The sequence below is a fragment of the Clinocottus analis genome, unplaced genomic scaffold, assembly GCF_023055335.1.
Source record: "Clinocottus analis isolate CAN_PGR_092001 unplaced genomic scaffold, fCliAna1.0.p SCAF_6, whole genome shotgun sequence".
In the NCBI taxonomy this organism is placed as follows: domain Eukaryota; kingdom Metazoa; phylum Chordata; class Actinopteri; order Perciformes; family Cottidae; genus Clinocottus; species Clinocottus analis.
In genome coordinates this window covers 1,997,501-2,016,633 of record NW_027176218.1, presented here as the reverse complement: position 1 = coordinate 2,016,633, position 19,133 = coordinate 1,997,501, and the positions used below count along the sequence as shown (strand labels likewise).

The 19,133-nt window shown below is 45.8% G+C and overlaps 1 protein-coding gene across 4 annotated transcripts in view; it reads left to right on the top strand.

Annotated features, from left to right (window-relative positions):
• The window catches only part of cadps2 (Ca++-dependent secretion activator 2), a 104,868-nt gene that overhangs the window by 9,416 nt on the left and 76,319 nt on the right, over positions 1-19,133 (top strand). For all 4 annotated transcript variants that reach the window (XM_068602565.1, XM_068602564.1, XM_068602563.1 and 1 more), the window contains exon 2: positions 11,892-12,005. In XM_068602565.1, the coding sequence (XP_068458666.1) occupies positions 11,892-12,005 (114 nt within the window). The remainder of the gene's footprint in view (positions 1-11,891; positions 12,006-19,133) is intronic.

Below are 19,133 nucleotides of genomic sequence, written 5' to 3'. Positions count from 1 at the left end.
TCTGTTGTATGAAGTCATTGCTCAGTCTCGTTGAATCTCAGTCCCGCTCTTATGTTAATGAAAGTAGTGACAGACAACACTTCTACTCAAAAAACGAAAATATAAAATTTGGCATTCGACATTTACTTACATGTGTCTACCATTTTATTTATATATTTCACTGCGTTTGTGAACATAACACATTTTGGTAAACCAATTTCCATCAGAGTCATGTTTTCACGAGATATGAATAATTTCAAAAATTAAGCTTAAATTTTTCAGCTTTCGCATGATCACTTTACACTTGTGCCTGAGGACAATAGTGCCTCATTATATAGAGAGCTGAGATTGTTCTGCAATTGTTATGCAACACATGGGAATGTAAATCGTATGCAAGTGCCTTTTTAAAAAAGTGGGTTAACTGGGCCCATACTAATGAAGGCACCGGGGGGAGTGGGGAGCGGGGGCGCTGGTCCTGAATGTGACGTTGCAGAGGATCTGTGTGCAGAAGTTTCCAGGCGGTTCTTCTTCTTCTTCTTCTTCACGTGTTTTTTTAAAAAGCAGTCTTAAAAGCCTTCAGCAGCTCCAGAGAAAGTCCGTCACTCAAGTCGCTGTAATCTGAAAGGTGTGGACTCTGAGAGGCGGGGTCACACCTGGACCTCCGCTGCCCGCCTCTAACCAACGCAGTGTGCCAGGTGCATCGTGGGTAATGGAGGCCTTGCATTTTCACCACACACACACACACAAGGACAACATTTCACGAACGTTCGTCCAGTTTGTGATCAACGTTTTCCATAATTTCTGACTCTTCTTTTGTACATAAAGTTCTCAGACTGGAATGGATATATTTAGGATTTCTATGGACGCTAGTACTGTTATCCATTGGCGTATTTTGGATTTTATTAACATACTAGGTTTGTTTTTCTTTCACGTCGACCGGCTGTTTCCAGTCTTCTGAGCTAAGCTAAGCGCGGCTAACCGCCGTACCCACCGCGGACTTCTAAAACAACCGTCTTCCGTCCTTTGGCCGGGGAGGGGAACCGTCATGGCCGACTCTGCCTACAGCGCCGCTGCCCTCCGCTGATAAAGTCACCCGGCCTCCGCGCTTCTCCACAGGCAGCGTTTCCCTCCAAGCAGCCGCTGCCCACGTCGGCCTCGTTGTCTTCAGGATATCCACCTCGTAGCGCTGTATTGAGTCCCAAAAGAGATTAAGGAGCAAATGTATTTTTTCTATGAACCTAACTCTAAAAAAGGTTACCCTTTTTATGTCATTATTGTCATTCATTGTGCTTATTTTCAGAAAAGCACACCATGCAAATGATTAGGCCATAAAACACAATATTAATTTATGAATAAAAAATTAAGAAATCTAGTTTATTATATTTTAATAATGTATTATAATCTGCTTGAAGCTAGCGTTAGAAAGGAAGTGAAACGGCTCATAATTTACTAATAATAAGCGAATAATGTTCTTTCATGTGCCATTTGGGATTTTTGAAGTATTATATATCTATATATAGACATATAGACATGTATAGTCTCTCTCAGTCGTGCTCTCTGATCACCTCTCGGTCGGCGCTCATTTGATGCGACGTTCTTTTCTTCTGTTCTCACTTTCCCATCACACTTGAATTTTATTTCAATTAAAGTCAGAGAGCCTTTGAGTCGCCTCGAAAGCCGCACTCTTTGAGCAGTAGAAGAAGAACTCCTGCTCTTCAAGTCCGAACGATATCGAGCTGAAATCACACTTGCAGTAGATGGATTAATAATAACTAGCTCTCCTCCTGCTGGTTCTCCGTTAGCGGTGCTGCTAACGTTACTAGCTCTCCTCTTGTTGGTTCTCCGTTAGCGGTGCTGCTAACGTTACTAGCTCTCCTCCTGTTGGTTCTCCGTTAGCGGTGCTGCTAACGTTACTAGCTCTCCTCTTGTTGGTTCTCCGTTAGCGGTGCTGCTAATGTTACTAGCTCTCCTCCTGCTGGTTCTCCGTTAGCGGTGCTGCTAACGTTACTAGCTCTCCTCCTGTTGGTTCTGCGTTAGCGGTGCTGCTAATGTTACTTGCTCTCCTCCTGCTGGTTCTCCGTTAGCGGTGCTGCTAACGTTACTAGCTCTCCTCCTGTTGGTTCTCCGTTAGCGGTGCTGCTAACGTTACTAGCTCTCCTCTTGTTGGTTCTCCGTTAGCGGTGCTGCTAATGTTACTAGCTCTCCTCCTGCTGGTTCTCTGTTAGTGGTGCTGCTATTGTTACTAGCTCTCCTCCTGTTGGTTCTCCGTTAGCGGTGCTGCTAATGTTACTGGCTCTCCTTCTGTCTGTATTTAATATTATTTTTGAGCGATAACTTCACCGTTGTGGTTAAATATAGATTTTAAATGAAGCTGACTTTCTTCTGGAACCCAGAAGTTAATTTTGTGTCTCTATCGAGGCTCCAATCTGAAGATGCAAACACTTAAAGACGGATCCCTTTTTTGATGTGAAACTTGCTCACTTGTTCCAACCACAACTTCCACGAGCAACGAGCAGCTTGTGGATTCGCTTCCTGAGTTCGTCCTCTCCGCTCTGTTTTTTTTAGAAATGTCACGACGTCTCTCCGGCCTCCCCGTCAGGCCGCCGGCGCGTCTTTTTTTTTTTTCTTCTTCTCCCCCTCCAGCCGCCGATGAAGTGGTTTTTGAACGTGATTGTGCTGCCGCGGCTCCCCGGACGCCGTGATCTAATAAAAGGGCTTCAGCTCAGCGATGATCAATTGATTCAAACTGGCCTCAGCGGGCGAGCCGAGGCGGCGCTCCGCTTCTATTTCTGTCCTCCAACTGGTGAAGAAGTCACAGCCGTCTCCCCGGTCCAGTCTTTTCAATCTCATCCTCCCCTTTTCTCTGCACTCCAGATTCTTCCTCTTCATCCTGCTCCTCTTCCTCCTCCCGTTCTCGCTTCCTTTCTTCTGCTCACTATTCCCGCGGCGACCCAGCGGAGAGCTTCACCGCCTCATTGGCTCGATCCGACCGGAAGTCGTTAGAATGAAGATGCTTCTGCCGGAGAGCCGCGGCGTCTGTTTTTGGATGAGCTTCTTAACCGGCGGATCTACCAGCACCGCCCCGACCCTCGAGGAAAGAAGCTCTGAATCTGCAGCTTCACGCAATTTCAATTTAGAATTTACACTGTAAAATATAGGCCTCTAAATAATGAATTAAATCAACAGATTTGGACAAAAACACATCCAAATCGTATCTTTTCGCTGTCTATAGTGGTTATTTGCATAAGAACACATTGCTGTAGCTCCTTCCCTCACCCTAAACTCTAATACTATTTATTGTTTGAGTTGTGTTTAGAGGTTGTACCTGGGGGTTATATATTATTATTATAGCCCTGATTTGTGTTTATTTTGATACATGTTTTTTTTCTTGTTTTCCTTTTGGATTTATACCATGTTTTTTTCTTTTCTTGTAGCTTGTGACCTGATATATATATAAAGAGTAAAGATGTCACATTAGTAGCTTTGATTATGTATTATAAGATAGTAAAATGCTAGCTTATAATATATAGATGCGTGCTAGTATAACGCCAGTGATAGGAAGTCAAACAGGTCGTTATTCACTCACTGATCTGCTTTAAAAAAACCTTTCACACCAGAAAAACTGCATTTTACAAGATACCATTTGAACACATCGTGGTAAGGTGCCATCGCCCAATACCCATTTATTTTTCCTTTTTTGGAGCTTGAACGCACCAAAATGTACATTTTAATGTATATTTTGTCAAATATTTATGGGAAACGCATGTTTATCAAGCAGAATATTGCATGAGAAACACTTATATCAAGCATCATTGTCCTGTTGTGACATATTTACAGCACATGCCCCAACAATGTGACGATTTAATCTCAGATTTAACTTGAGGTTCCCGTGTTGAATACGGGCGCTGAATCCAGTCAGCGTGGACCCGTACAGTTGTTTCTGTGCAGCAGAAACACAGTTCACTAAACTGAAGGATCACGTGGAGCTCGAGGTTCAGACAATGTGAGGAAACTGCCATTGCGGCGACGCTTCCTTCCTCTACATAGCGAAGGGACAGACTCGTGGATCTGAGCCAGAAACCCACTGCGGGATGTCTGTCGAGGGTTTGCGAGACCCTTCCGCAACTCCTCGCCTTTAATATATATATATATATATATACTTAAACACTTATTTTCAGCATAAATATGATCAAAAGTCAAGAGTCTGAGCTAGATTGCCCAAAAATGGCTCCTTGATTGCGCCCTGAGTTTTTTAAAAATTGTATTGTTCGGCGCCGTCCCACCATGCCACAGAGTAATACTGCACATCTTTAGAAAGAGTACGGCCTAAAGCATCTAAATAGTGCAACAATAAACACAAGCATTGACATGTTAAGAAGTATATTCAGTCCAAGAAATGTTCCCTTAGTCATTTTAACGAGTTTATGGAATTATTAAAACTCAACGATCTTCTCACGAGGGTTACTTTACTTTAGCAACGTAAATGAATTAAATAGGAGCTGTGGATGAGGGGGGGTAGCACAGTTTTGGGAGAAGGGAATAAAGAGCTTGCAGAAGACCAAAGAGTTGGGTAGCAATTTAAATCCCTAGTTTGAGAGTTGCACTGAAACTGTTGGGGAGGAAAACTTCCATAACTGGAAGTATGGTTGCCATTTTTGAATAATTCAGATCCCACGCAGTTATTCGGCCGCTAAACACCGAGCGGCGTCAACTGGTGTGTCGGCTCCCGAGGCTCCCGCCATCTGGTCGTCGACCAGTGGCGCTGTGGGTCTGGAGGACGCGCCGGGTTCAACGCGTGGCGCAGGTGCGGCGGCGTTCAGGTGTTGTGGGTCAGCTTGCGACCTGGACGCCGTCGGCCGCCTCGGGGGACAGAGGTTTGGTGATTACAGACGGCCCGAAATAGCGACGGGCGGCGGAGGATCGATCCTGCTCACCCTGCCGTGAGGCTGAAATCTCATTTGTCGCCGAGGGAAAAGGGAGCAGGTGACGGTGCAGACGGAAGACAGGAGGCCCAGTGTGGCCGGTATGATAACGAATATTGTGTCACTGCTCTGCACCTGATGAAAGTCAACACGATACAGAGGTTTGCTCAAGTTTAACGGTTCTAACGGATCTTCTCCCACAAGCACATGATTATTTAAAGACATCGAGATGGATTAACACTCGACCTCCAAGCAGCTGCTTCTGTTTCCTCTGAACGGGCGGAGCGACTCGTGTGGGCGAACAGGCCGCATCGCTGGAAGAGGGAAATGTGGATTTCACGGCAACTTGCTGATTGTGTCTTTTTACCTTTTCCTGCTTTTCGAATGCGTTTTTCCACGACACCAGCGCTTCAAAGCTGGATGTTCATGGGAGGTCCTCGTCTCCAACGAAATCCAAAGGCAAGTCGCGGGACCGTGCAGGACACCTACGACGCTCCGCCAGAAGAAGAAGACGACGACTCTGCATCTGACATTGTAAACGGCCCTCGAGTCAGCGTGGAGGGAGTCGTGAAGCCTTAAAAACACACAGGAATGTTTTTAATGACGCAGCGGTGTTTACACAGGGAGGGGAGGAAGTACACTGCAGCTGAGGAACCTTCCTTGTCTTGTGGGATTTGAACCTGCGGCAGGCTGGTGGAAGTCTGGTACAACTTTTCTTTCTCTCTAGTCTCAGTGTAGTCCTGGTCCTCTAGTCTCAGTGTAGTCCTGGTCCTCTATAGTCTCAGTGTAGTCCTGGTCCTCTATAGTCTCAGTGTAGTCCTGGTCCTCTATAGTCTCAGTGTAGTCCTGGTCCTCTATAGTCTCAGTGTAGTCCTGGTCCTCTATAGTCTCAGTGTAGTCCTGGTCCTCTATAGTCTCAGTGTAGTCCTGGTCCTCTAGTCTCAGTGTGGTCCTGGTCCTCTAGTCTCAGTGTAGGCCTGGTCCTCTATAGTCTCAGTGTAGTCCTGGTCCTCTATAGTCTCAGTGTAGTCCTGGTCCTCTATAGTCTCAGTGTAGTCCTGGTCCTTTATAGTCGCAGTGTAGTCCTGGTCCTCTAGTCTCAGTGTAGTCCTGGTCCTCTATAGTCTCAGTGTAGTCCTGGTCCTCTAGTCTCAGTGTAGTCCTGGTCCTCTATAGTCGCAGTGTAGTCCTGGTCCTCTAGTCTCAGTGTAGTCCTGGTCCTCTAGTCTCAGTGTAGGCCTGGTCCTCTATAGTCTCAGTGTAGTCCTGGTCCTCTATAGTCTCAGTGTAGTCCTGGTCCTCTATAGTCTCAGTGTAGTCCTGGTCCTCTCTAGTCTCAGTGTATTACTGGTCCTCTAGTCTCAGTGTAGTCCTGGTCCTTTATAGTCGCAGTGTAGGCCTGGTCCTCTATAGTCTCAGTGTATTACTGGTCCTCTAGTCTCAGTGTAGGCCTGGTCCTCTATAGTCTCAGTGTAGTCCTGGTCCTCTATAGTCTCAGTGTAGTCCTGTTCCTCTATAGTCTCAGTGTACTCCTGGTCCTCTATAGTCTCAGTGTAGTCCTGGTCCTCTATAGTCTCAGTGTAGTCCTGGTCCTCTATAGTCTCAGTGTAGTCCTGGTCTTCTATAGTCTCAGTGTAGTCCTGGTCCTCTATAGTCTCAGTGTAGTCCTGGTCCTCTATAGTCTCAGTGTAGTCCTGGTCCTCTATAGTCTCAGTGTAGTCCTGGTCCTCTATAGTCTCAGTGTAGTCCTGGTCCTCTAGTCTCAGTGTAGGCCTGGTCCTCTATAGTCTCAGTGTATTACTGGTCCTCTATAGTCTCAGTGTATTACTGGTCCTCTATAGTCTCAGTGTAGTCCTGGTCCTCTATAGTCTCAGTGTAGTCCTGGTCCTCTATAGTCTCAGTGTAGGCCTGGTCCTCTATAGTCTCAGTGTAGGCCTGGTCCTCTATAGTCTCAGTGTAGGCCTGGTCCTCTATAGTCTCAGTGTATTACTGGTCCTCTATAGTCTCAGTGTATTACTGGTCCTCTATAGTCTCAGTGTAGTCCTGGTCCTCTAGTCTCAGTGTAGTCCTGGTCCTCTAGTCTCAGTGTAGGCCTGGTCCTCTATAGTCTCAGTGTAGTCCTGGTCCTTTATAGTCGCAGTGTAGGCCTGGTCCTCTATAGTCTCAGTGTAGTCCTGGTCCTCGATAGTCTCAGTGTAGTCCTGGTCCTCTATAGTCTCAGTGTAGTCCTAGTCCTCTCTAGTCTCAGTGTAGTCCTGGTCCTCTCTAGTCTCAGTGTAGGCCTGGTCCTCTCTAGTCTCAGTGTAGTCCTGGTCCTCTCTAGTCTCAGTGTAGTCCTGGTCCTCTATAGTCTCAGTGTAGTCCTGGTCCTCTATAGTCTCAGTGTAGTCCTGGTCCTCTAGTCTCAGTGTAGGCCTGGTCCTCTATAGTCTCAGTGTAGTCCTGGTCCTCTATAGTCTCAGTGTAGTCCTGGTCCTTTATAGTCGCAGTGTAGTCCTGGTCCTCTAGTCTCAGTGTAGTCCTGGTCCTCTATAGTCTCAGTGTAGTCCTGGTCCTCTAGTCTCAGTGTAGTCCTGGTCCTCTATAGTCGCAGTGTAGTCCTGGTCCTCTAGTCTCAGTGTAGTCCTGGTCCTCTAGTCTCAGTGTAGTCCTGGTCCTCTAGTCTCAGTGTAGGCCTGGTCCTCTATAGTCTCAGTGTAGTCCTGGTCCTCTATAGTCTCAGTGTAGTCCTGGTCCTCTATAGTCTCAGTGTAGTCCTGGTCCTCTATAGTCTCAGTGTAGTCCTGGTCCCCTCCTCCAGCTCAGACTCCAGCAGAGACCAGTCCACTGTGGACTCGACCCAGATCTATGAATTAGCTTTTTAAGTTAAGTATGAAAGGTGGGACTAAACTTCCTAACAGTGGACCGACCTTGACCCCCCACGACGACCTTTTCACTCCCGGCACAGATCCTGGTCTTGCTTTTGCTCGAACCGTCACCTCCATGTCTTCAAATCTTAGATCAGAAAGATCCCCGAGGTGCCGGCGTTGTAATCGCTCCGTTGTTTTCAGCGATGCAGACTCTCTGCAAGGATCGTTGCCATAGCGATCAGGGGAGTTGTCGTACTGTGTGTGTGTGTGTGTGTGTGTGTGTGTGTGTGTGTGTGTGTGTGTGTGTGTGTGTATTTTTGATGGATAATTACACAAGTGGTGGCTGAACATGGAGGAGAATGTATCCGTCAGCTTTCTTCCTCCTTTGAGAAAAAATGTGCACCAATTTATTTATTCATTGACTGGCAGCTATTTTGTGATTAACACACACCAAACTGTTGTTGGTGTTGACTGTGTGTGTGTGCGTGTGTGTGTGTGATGTTCGTACACACACACACTCTCCAAGTGGCTGTGGGGGACATGCATTCCTCCCCCTTGTCACTTCTGCTGTGCACAAAACTCTTTCAGTCGGAAGTGAACGTCTTTGAAAGAAAGAAAACTATCAGTCAATTTGTGGAAACTGTGTGTGTGTGTGTGTGTGTGTGTGTGTGTGTGTGTGTGTGTGTGTGTGTGTGTGTGTGTGTGTGTGTGTGTGTGTGTGTGTGTGTGTGTGTGTGTGTGTGTGTGTGTTGAATAACTGCCTCGTTATCAAAGGACTCCTGCCGACATCGCTGGTGGTCAGAACCTGATTGTGGCGTCGCAGAAACCGAAGCTTTTAAACATTTTTATTGCTTTTTCCTCATAAACGGATCAAATGCACACATCAATAAAACGGAGTAACAGAAACACGGAAAGGATCCGGTTTGGCTTCTCGGTAAACATCCGGACTGTCCCCGAGACGTATTCAGAGGTTATTTGTTCCGGTCTTATTGTTTGCACGTAGACGTCATACATTTCTCGCGTTAACGGGTTCCATATTGTATATTTGTGTCTGTGCAAAGCGATTGGCCGATGCTCCAGCGCGATTGGCTGAGGCTTTTTCAACGCCGCTCATCTGTCTTCTTTCGCCTGTCTGAGTCTGGTTGCCTTGCTCATGGGCTCAGGCAGAGAGAGACGCTAAACTGATCAATAACTGCAAAGCTGGTTGGTCACGTAGAAAAGATCCAGAAGCAGGTGTGTCCTCGAAAAAACATGGCAGCCACGGAAATGCAGTCTGATATAATTACCTCCTCTGAGAAGAACACACTCACACTTCTCACACACCTCTCCAACACACACACTTCTCACACACACTCTGTGCCCTCCGTCCATTAATCTAAGACGTCTGACAGACCTTTTTTTCTTTTTCTTTCTCACCTCAGCTGCATCCTGACAGCCGAAAGTGCTACTGGGAACGGAGAGAAGTGGTCGTTTTTCTGTAGAGGCGTCACACACACACACAGACACACACACACACACATCCACATAGCCACACACACGCTTATTGATCTGCCATCGGGAGGTCCTTGCTGCTGCCCAAATAAGCTGTTAACTGCCCTCGATAAGCAATCATCTCCTCAGAGAGGAAAGGAACTCAAGTTAACGCCTTCAGCATAAACAAACGCTGATGTGCACTAGACACACACACACACACACACACCTGCTATAACACCCTCCCTTCCTCCTGTGGATCGCCCCGCAGTCAGAGGTGGGTCAGATGCTTGAACGTCTCAGCTGGAAATGTAGAAAGCTGTTAAACTCAAATCTGTCGTCACACAGAACCTCAACACCCGGAGCCGTTATCGCAGGTTCAGCAGCCGTTCAGAGCGGCAACAAAGGTGCAAATTAATGTGTGACGATTCTACTTTTAGCCTCTTTTTTTTGCTGCTCCTCAATCGGCGTCTGAGTCGACTGCAGCGTGACCAAGAGTGCAATAAATAGTTCCACTTGTTGAACCCACATGAACTAAAAAAAGAAAGAAAAAAGGCAGGTTCCTTCTGCTGGTCACGGTCTGTCTCAGATCTGGTAAATCACGACGAACGTCATTGGCTGTTGATCGACTGGATGTCAAGAAGGGCGGGAAACTCAAAAACAACCTGACTAGAGTTAAGCAAGCTAGCGGTGGCGGGTAACGCGACGCGGCAAATGAAAATGCATGATGACGGAGGGAGAATCGTGTATTTTTGCTCGGCGTTGTTGAGAGGTTTTAACCTGGAAGCGCATCTGGCAGCTGATTCCCGGAATAGAGCGAGGTAGGAAAGTCGGTCGTTGCGACGTTTCCCTCGTCACAGGAAGAGCGAAGCGTCGGTGAATTACCGTTTCCTGTGAAGTTTTACTGCCGACGCCGTCGCGTGTCTCACTTCACTTCTGATCACTGTTTGACGCTTTGACGCGTTGCTGTTGGGTTTCGGTTGCGTTCTTTCAGGATGATTGACAGTCTGACAGTTCCTCCGACCGGCTGTCTGGTCCGCTCAAATCATACCGCTCATCAGCGGAGAGGCGACACCCTGTTTCGACTTTATATGTCTTAAAATAACCGATACTGATAACGAAATTATCTATTAGGAGCTTCCTGTTCTTACATCCACCGTTATTAGAGGTGTAAAGGATGTTTCTCTAGTCTCTGATCATGTGACTTTGTGAACAACCGATCAATGTTTCGACCAACAGAGATGGTGACAATAGCAGCACCGCTAACGAAGAACCAACAGTAGGAGAGTTAGTAACGTTAGCAGCTCCGCTAACGCAGAACCAACAGGAGAAGAGCTAGTTACGTTAGCAGCACAGCTAATGCAGAACCAACAGGAGAGCTAGTAACGTTAGCAGCACCGCTAACTGAAAAGCAGTAGAAGTTCACTTCAGATCTTCTCATGATGCGTTCAGGCTCTGCTCAGTGAAAGCGAGTACTGGCTGAAGGTAAACGCTAACGTTCTCACGAGCGTTTCCTAAACCAAACTGTTGGTTGTTTTGTCGCTAAAGCAAAACATACATTTTTTAACGTAATGTCAAAAAAATAAGTTGTGCAATATATTGCTTTTGGTGATTATTTGCTAACTTGCCACGAGACCAACTAGCATGAAATGTAAGAGGAATCTGTCCTCAGACGGCCGCCGCCGCCGCCGCCATTGTACTTTCACCACGTTCCACTGCGGCCCTCAGCAGCAGCTCCCGTGTCTGTGATGAACGACGCGTTTTCACATCTCCAGCCCGTCGGACGGTTTAACGGCGACTCCATTTAGACGCAGAGAGCGAGGGAGCCCACACAAAAACGCTGTCGACAGGAGATAAGTCTCTGCTCACTTTGTGCGGCTGCAAATTGGCACTTTGACGTCCCAGAATGCATTTGTTGCCAACAAGCTGGAAGAATAACGGTTTAATTTCCTCCCCCGACGTCCTCGTACATACGCGGCTCGTGAGTCCGCTGCTTCTGTCGCTCATGAAAACTTAAAATTCTCATTCAACACAATATGTCGGCCGCGGTTCACTGAGCAGGAATTACCCAGACCGATGACATTTATGGGAACGATTTTCTTTATTTTCCCTCTCCTTCGGGCATGACTGCTCTTCTGAAGAACCGCTCCTCTGAAAAAACCCGTTGTTATTGATGGAAAATATTAACGTCGCCAAACTAGATACTTGAGTCGAGGAGAGCTGGATCCTTTTACCTCGACCTTTAACCTGTTGGAGGGCGTTTTAAAACAAAGCCAAGCTCAAACCAGACTGACACTGGTTCACTAAATAACAACAACAACAATCACACATTCATAAAGAAGAGGAAACACTTGGTCGTCAACACACACAAGGTTTCATCCTGCCACACAATGATTCACAACGTGTTAAATTGCGCAATACTTAAGGAATATGACGCAACACGCGGCTTCCTTTTCCTGTGCGGCTCTCGGCCGGAGAGGAAGAGGAGGATAAAACTTTTAATGAGCTCTTCTTCTTCTTCTTGAATGTTTTTTTGGTAAGGCGTCATTCGTCTTCCAATGTGGTTTTTGGGGATTCTCTAACGACAGACATGGTGTCAGATGATGAGACTCGTTAACAAACTCTCATCTTCTTCTGTTTCTCATCCGTCCTCCTCCTCTTCCTCCTCCAGGTGAACAAGCAGCAGCTGCAGGCGGTGAAGGAGCGCTTCCTGTCCTTCCTGAACGGAGAAACTCAGATTGTTGCTGACGAGGCGTTCTGCAACGCCGTGAGGAGCTACTACGAGGTAAGATGTTTATGTTTATCGTGGAGCTGAAGGTTTTTGTGTCCGCTGTTAGACGGAGAGAAGAGGCGGCCGCAGGGTCACGTGACCGCGCCATGACACTCTGACTCCGCCCATCAGCCATCAGCGCAGCGGCCGAATGACTGTCTGTTGATCAATTAGTCGATCTCCATAGAGCCACGGTCCGTCGTGAAGTGTCTCCATTCTGCCGTATGACAACTGCAACCGGACATATGGTGGCTTTTCACACCATTTGACACAACTGATGTGTTTTTCTGGACACGCCGGCGTGCCGGATCTGCAGGCGTGTGACCCGTGATTGGTCTCTGCAGCAGCTGGGGAGCGTGTTGGCATTTCTGGAGCCCAGCGGGTCGGCGGCTGCTGCTCCGGCTGCAAGCGCCTCCAGCCAGCGTTACTTATTTATCAAAGGATTTCACAGATTATCCGTCTGACCTTTTGACATCAGATCTTGCTGCTGCTGGTTATTTTTTTATTTATTTATAACATATCAAGTATCCAGTTCAAGTAATTGCACCTTTTTTTTATTTATTTTTTTTATGTATTTGTGGGGAAACAAGGCAGTGGAGGGCAGCGGGAAGATCAACCGTCTCAAAGGTCAACATCATCTAGTCCCATTGATTTTTGATGTTGTGGAGGTCTGGTGAAAAAAAAAATCAATGTTTCCTGACTCGCAGGTCTTGGATTGGGCTCTCAGCATGAGGCCGAGTGCCCGATGCCGATTCCAAGGAAATCCATCGGGGTTTAGTGTCGTCCCGCTGTCAAATCCTCCAATGTTTGACCACAGGACTGGGCAGAGGAAGTGGACTCAAGCATCATGTTTACTGAGGGAATGCATCAAGACAAGTCGTTAATTTCCTCATAGACGTCTATACAACCAGAGGAGTCGCCCCCTGGTGGTCAGGAGAGAGAATGCAGCTTCAACACATGAAGCATAGACTTCTGTACAACCAGAGGAGTCGCCCCCTGGTGGTCAGGAGAGAGAATGCAGCTTCAACACATGAAGCATATACTTCTATACAACCAGAGGAGTCGCTCACTGGTGGTCGGGAGAGAGAATGCAGCTTCAACACATGGAGTATATACTTCTATACAACCTTGGGGAGTCGCCCCCTGGTGGTCAGGAGAGAGAATGCAGCTTCAACACATGAAGCATATACTTCTATACAACCAGAGGAGTCGCTCACTAGTGGTCAGGAGAGAGAATGCAGCTTCAACACATGAAGCATATACTTCTATACAACCAGAGGAGTCGCCCCCTGGTGGTCAGGAGAGAGAATGCAGCTTTAACACATGAAGCATAGACTTCTATACAACCAGAGGAGTCGCTCACTAGTGGTCAGGAGAGAGAATGCAGCTTCAACACATGAAGCATAGACTTCTATACAACCAGAGGAGTCCATGTGGTTTTGATGTGGTTAAAGTGTTATTTAGAGTGTCACAGACCTGCTTTAAGATTCAGTGTTAACGTTACTTGGCTCCACAAACCTGACACCATGTAAAGATGTCGCACTACAACCGCAGCCTGTGCCGTGTGTGTGTTTGTGTGTTTACCTTCCAAACAAACACACAAACCGACACCTGTCATGTACATAGAGGCTGTGAACACATCGGCTGCGTCACTCGGCCTGCAGGCTGCTGAACACATGTATTCCTCAGCGCTCCCGTGAGTGGGAGGCCTGGATCTGTCTGCGTCTGTTTGCTTTGATACAAGTTTCACATGGAAGCAGCTAATGCGCCATGAAAGTGGATTCACACTCAGCCGGGGAGGAGTGAGTGTGTGTGTGTGTGTGTGCGCGTGTCCAGGCAGTTTGTTCTTCTTTAGCATGTTCATTTCAACATTTTCTGGTGCCATGTGTTGGTGGAAAAGGTTATAAGAGGTACAGAAAGTACACAGCTGTGACTTTGCGTCGCCGCCGCGTCAGTCACCACTTCTAGTCGTTCATCGGCATGAAGTTAAATATTTTTAGTAGTTAATTTAGTGCAGATTTTGTGTATTGTAGTTTTCGGTCCGCTGAGAGCCAAAATGTCCTAACTTTCTTCCTGGACCTTGAACGCCTCTGGTTCCACAACAGAGGAGCTCTGCTCAAGCAGATGCACCAACACATACCAACAAGTATTATTTATCCATAAGTAAGTCATATTTCAGTTTTTTGGCCTCTTGCCGAGGCTTCGTCTGACAGTGGTTTTGGCACATTTGATGGATTCTGTATGTCGTTAGCTTTTCAGAAAGGTGTGCTAATCATGTGTAGCATCAAGCTAGGGATATGAACAATTTGATTTGCAGAACTTAAGGATCTCTCTCTCTCTCTCTCTCTCTCTCTCTCTCTCTCTCTCTCTCTCGTGACTTTCGAGTCCTTGAAGTCATATTTATGGTTTATGTTGATATTTATGGTGTCATAAACATGTAAATTTGGACTTATATGTTCTTGTAAGGCTTTGCATTTTATTTAGCTGTGTGACATCAGAGGCTCTGGTATCGATTCACGGGAGTATGATGACTTGATGAAAAGTTCTGGCACCGTGCGTTCACGCTCAGCTCGGGGAAAAATACGTATTTTGTGAATTATTCCGATTATGTTAATAAAAACAGGTTTTGACTGCGGTGAAAATGTTGTTTTGAAAGGTCAGCTGCCGAAAACAACATTGTATGAAACGATAACCTGCTCATGAGGCCCGCTGCACAGGATTCAGACCATTTTACTGTAATTAGACATCACATCTTGACAATATTGCACTCGTGAACGGTTTCTCCTGAATCAGAAACCTTGTTATTGTGCAGTGAAAACAGAGAATCTCAGTGACCAACAAACCTTCGTTTCCTTTTTTCTGCCGAAATGATCTACGGCTGCTTCTTCGTCCTCCTCTTCGTCTCGAGGTGACGATGACTCGACAGCGTCCTGATCTGTTAGTCTGTCACATTGGAGGACTGCTGACATTTCCAGCTGCTCCCTTGACTACAGATCCTCATTATCTCCGCTTAGAACACATTACTGAAACATCCCCAGGTGCCAAATCCAAACCTTCCTCATTAAAGGTCCACGTCACAACATTTGGAAAGTTCGTTAAAATGTGGAATCAGAATGTATGTATGACTTTTTTTCACTTTTGATTGAGAGAGGCCAGCAGTTGCCCAACGTGTCCAGCATTAAAAAAAATTACTTTAGATCTCCTAAAATCCAGTCTTTACTCAACATTCTCTTACCAGCTCTTTCTGGTGCTTTTTTAAAAAATTAAAAAAAATCCCTGGTTGTATAGAAGTCTATGCTTCATGTGTTAAAGCTGCATTCTCTCTCCTGACCACCAGGGGGCGACTCCTCTGGTTGTATAGAAGCCTATTCTTTATGTAACGCATATTTTAATCTTCAATATTTCAGTATTTCAGTGGGTCGTGTTCATTTAAAAGCTGCAAGCCAAAACTTGTGTTACTATTAATATTTCATTAAATGTGCGGCTCTGCTGTACGCATAGAGAGGCGTTTGTTATTCAGCCCAGACTTGTTGATGTAAATTGAGTCGATAGACAATTAGAAACGCTTGTGTGAAAATAATAAACTGGCAACTGAGTGTATATTTTTTTTCAGGATTGTGGTTTACAAATTCATGACATTTTATACTTTGGTCTCATGACTTGATTTGCAGAAAAGACATTGATGAAGCCTTAACAAGATCAGCATTTCTTTCCCCAGTTCCAGTTTTATGTTGATGCATGAGACTAGTTTGCATTTGAATCTGCTGCTTTCACTGTTTGCTTCACACGGCAACTGGCTGGTCCTTCAGCAGCTGATGTGTTTTGACGTTTTCCTCTGAATTATTTCGTATTTGAAGTCCTCTGAGAGAACCTTGTAGGCATCAATGTGTCCTCTGGAGAACCTTGTAGGCATCAATGTGTCCTCTAAGACTACCAACAGAACCTTGTAGGCATCAATGTGTCCTCTGAGAGAACCTTGTAGGCATCAATGCGTCCTCTGAGACTACCAACAGAACCTTGTAGGCATCAATGTGTCCTCTGAGACTACCAACAGAACCTTGTAGGCATCAATGCGTCCTCTGAGACTACCAACAGAACCTTGTAGGCATCAATGTGTCCTCTAAGACTACCAACAGAACCTTGTAGGCATCAATGTGTCCTCTAAGACTACCAACAGAACCTTGTAGGCATCAATGTGTCCTCTGAGACTACCAACAGAACCTTGTAGGCATCAATGTCTCCTCTGAGACTACCAACAGAACCTTGTAGACATCAATGTGTCCTCTGAGACTACCAACAGAACCTTGTAGACATCAATGTGTCCTCTGAGACTACCAACAGAACCTTGTAGGCATCAATGTGTCCTCTGAGAGAACCTTGTAGGCATCAATGTGTCCTCTGAGACTACGAACAGAACCTTGTAGGCATCAATGTGTCCTCTAAGACTACCAACAGAACCTTGTAGGCATCAATGTGTCCTCTCAGACGACAAACAGAACCTTGTAGACTTTGATGGAGGCTCAAATATGACGATCTATCCGCCACACTCTATCCAAACTTTCCTCCTCCTGCAGACGCATAAGCACGTCTTTAAAATCAAGAAGTCTCACTTTGGTCCGACATGTATTTATTCCTCCACTGGGCTCTTTGCTGCTCGTCCAGCAGAGGCTCTTATGATGAAATTGGAATCTGAATCAGACAGAAGCTGCAAATCATTCCTGGCATTTAATTTATTAACTGTGCTCAGTGTTGTTATTGCCTCTTGTGGACTCGTTTGTCTCTCTCATGTGCAATAATAGAAGAGAGAGACACTTCTTTGTTGGTTCTTGACGTCTTGAGGTCCGGTGATTAGCAGAAGTTGATGGACGTTTTTTATCAGCTCTGCAGGTATTTCGGTCATTAACCAAAAGTATTGGGACAAATTGACGGCAATGATGGAAACCTAAGGGAGTTATTAAAATTGCTCTTCGGGAGGGACATGGATGTCTCTGCCAATTTTAATGGCAATCCATCTGAGAAAACCCCCAAATGTGAACCTCATTACGGCGCTACATCGTCTGGTTCTGTCTGTCCGTCACCACGCTCTCTCTAGCATTTCTTTCTTTCTTTCTTTGTCGTTTTGTTGTCGGTTTCAGAGAATTAGAACGGATGTGAAGTCACACAGCAGGTGGTTGGTTCTCCGTCACGGCAATCGGGTCAAAGCGCCCGACTTCCCGCTTCACGGGTTCGATCAGACGCTGAGCGGGAGGGTCAATCGGAAACATTTCTCATCAGAAATGGACCTCCGAGGTGCTCTTGACAAATCTGAGCCGTCACCTGGACACAAGGCAGCCGGCTTTAACTCATGACGACTCTGATGCTCCTCGTCTGGGGGTCTTTTAGTGATTCATAACTCAAGCACTTCATGGTTCATCCGTGACATTTGCAAATTTGAGCGGAAAAATGGGGAACTGGTGTTTAAAAAGATTCTGCAGCTTGGCTCCAGGCGGAGGAGAGAAGCCCACGCGTGTTCCTTTTAATCTGCACATCATCAGGTTTTTATTGAACATGCAGTAATTGTTTTTTTGGAGAATAAACGCTGTCGGATCGGTTCAGCTGGGAGACGATCTGTTACGGGCGTCACGGAAATGACACGTGGCCTCAATAAAAACCACCTCGGTGGGAGGTTTCTCTCTCCGTCAAATCGGACCAAAAATCGAGCCTTCGCAGAGTCTCACTAATGCGCCAACGTCCGGATAAGAAGCTGCTTCTTGTCCGCTACTAGATTCTTCAGACTCGGAGGACTCGGAGGGGGAAAGTTCAACTCGGCTGTGCAGAAACCCGCCCACGTAAACAACTCTTGTGTTGAGTCTTACCTTTAGCGCCCCCGCGGCGGCCATTATCGGACAAGGAAAGAGACGAACGAGTCAAGTGACGTTAGCTAAAGGATCTCCAGAAAACCACGACGTTGATTCACGTCATTTAAATTTCTGTAATACAGCAAAGCATTGTGGGAAGAGTTCTATCCCAACAGAACAAATTCAACTCACCGTTAAGTTTATGTAATGACAGAAAACCCCGTAGCCTCGCCATCACTTCCGCGCCATGGCCGCATCTTTTCACTAGATCGTTAATAAGTACACCTTAGAAAGTCTGGTTTTAATAAAAGACACCTCTCTGTAACCCTACGAGCTCGTAGGAGTCTAATAACGCATAAATAATCATTGTGTGTAGTATATTAGTACCTGAAAAATCCCAATGCGCCGGCTTAAACATCACATGTTTTAAGCAGAGATTTATGCACAGAATAATACCCAGCATGCACTTTTACATTTTTTTTAACTGAACGACACCTTTTTTTTTTTTAACTGAAACTCATTCGTAACACCTCAATTACCGTTAAGTTTATGTAATTTATGTTAAACCAAGTTCACCCCAAAGATGAACATGCTTTAAATTCTTCTGCAATGCAAAACAAATCCAACCCCGTGGGGCACTTGTTGGGTTTCTTTCTGCTATATTTACTGCAGTTATCGAGAGAACTACGACGACTAATGTCAGTGATGACGAGTAATATTCTGTGCAGCGCTTTGGGGTTCAAATCCAATTTAAAATTTAATGAATTTAATGAAATGTTTCACCTGAAAGTCTTTTTCCGTTTTGTGCCACCGTGTCGAGCCTTTAACGTGTTAATCGTAAAAGCACATGTTGCATTTTCTAGATCAAGATCTGATCTTTTTAATGATCTGAAGAAAGTGTGTGTGTGTGCTTTTCTTTTTGAAGCTGATCTCTAGAGTTCATTTCCAGCGCTGCTGACTTTTGATTTCTTTGTGATGGAAGTTATTCCTCAAATCATTTTCTTTTTGGTGTGTATTCTGATGAATGAAGCGGTGGGGCCGGGCAGAAGCAGCCGGTGGAGGGGTTTTAATATGGAGCGCATGTTTTATGCATGAAGGAGCGCGTCTGAAGGACTCGCTGGCTCGAGTCCTTCAGCTGGAGCGAAGCGACGAGCAGGAGTAGTGTCTTTACTACGTTACGACTTCAGAGAGGCGCGTTAGTTATTCCGTCTTTCTTTTTTCAACACTTCATAGTCATTTCTCCAAAAAAAAAAAGCCTATTTTTGCCGTTGTCATTATGTTATTTTTCTCTCTCTTTGTCAGTTTG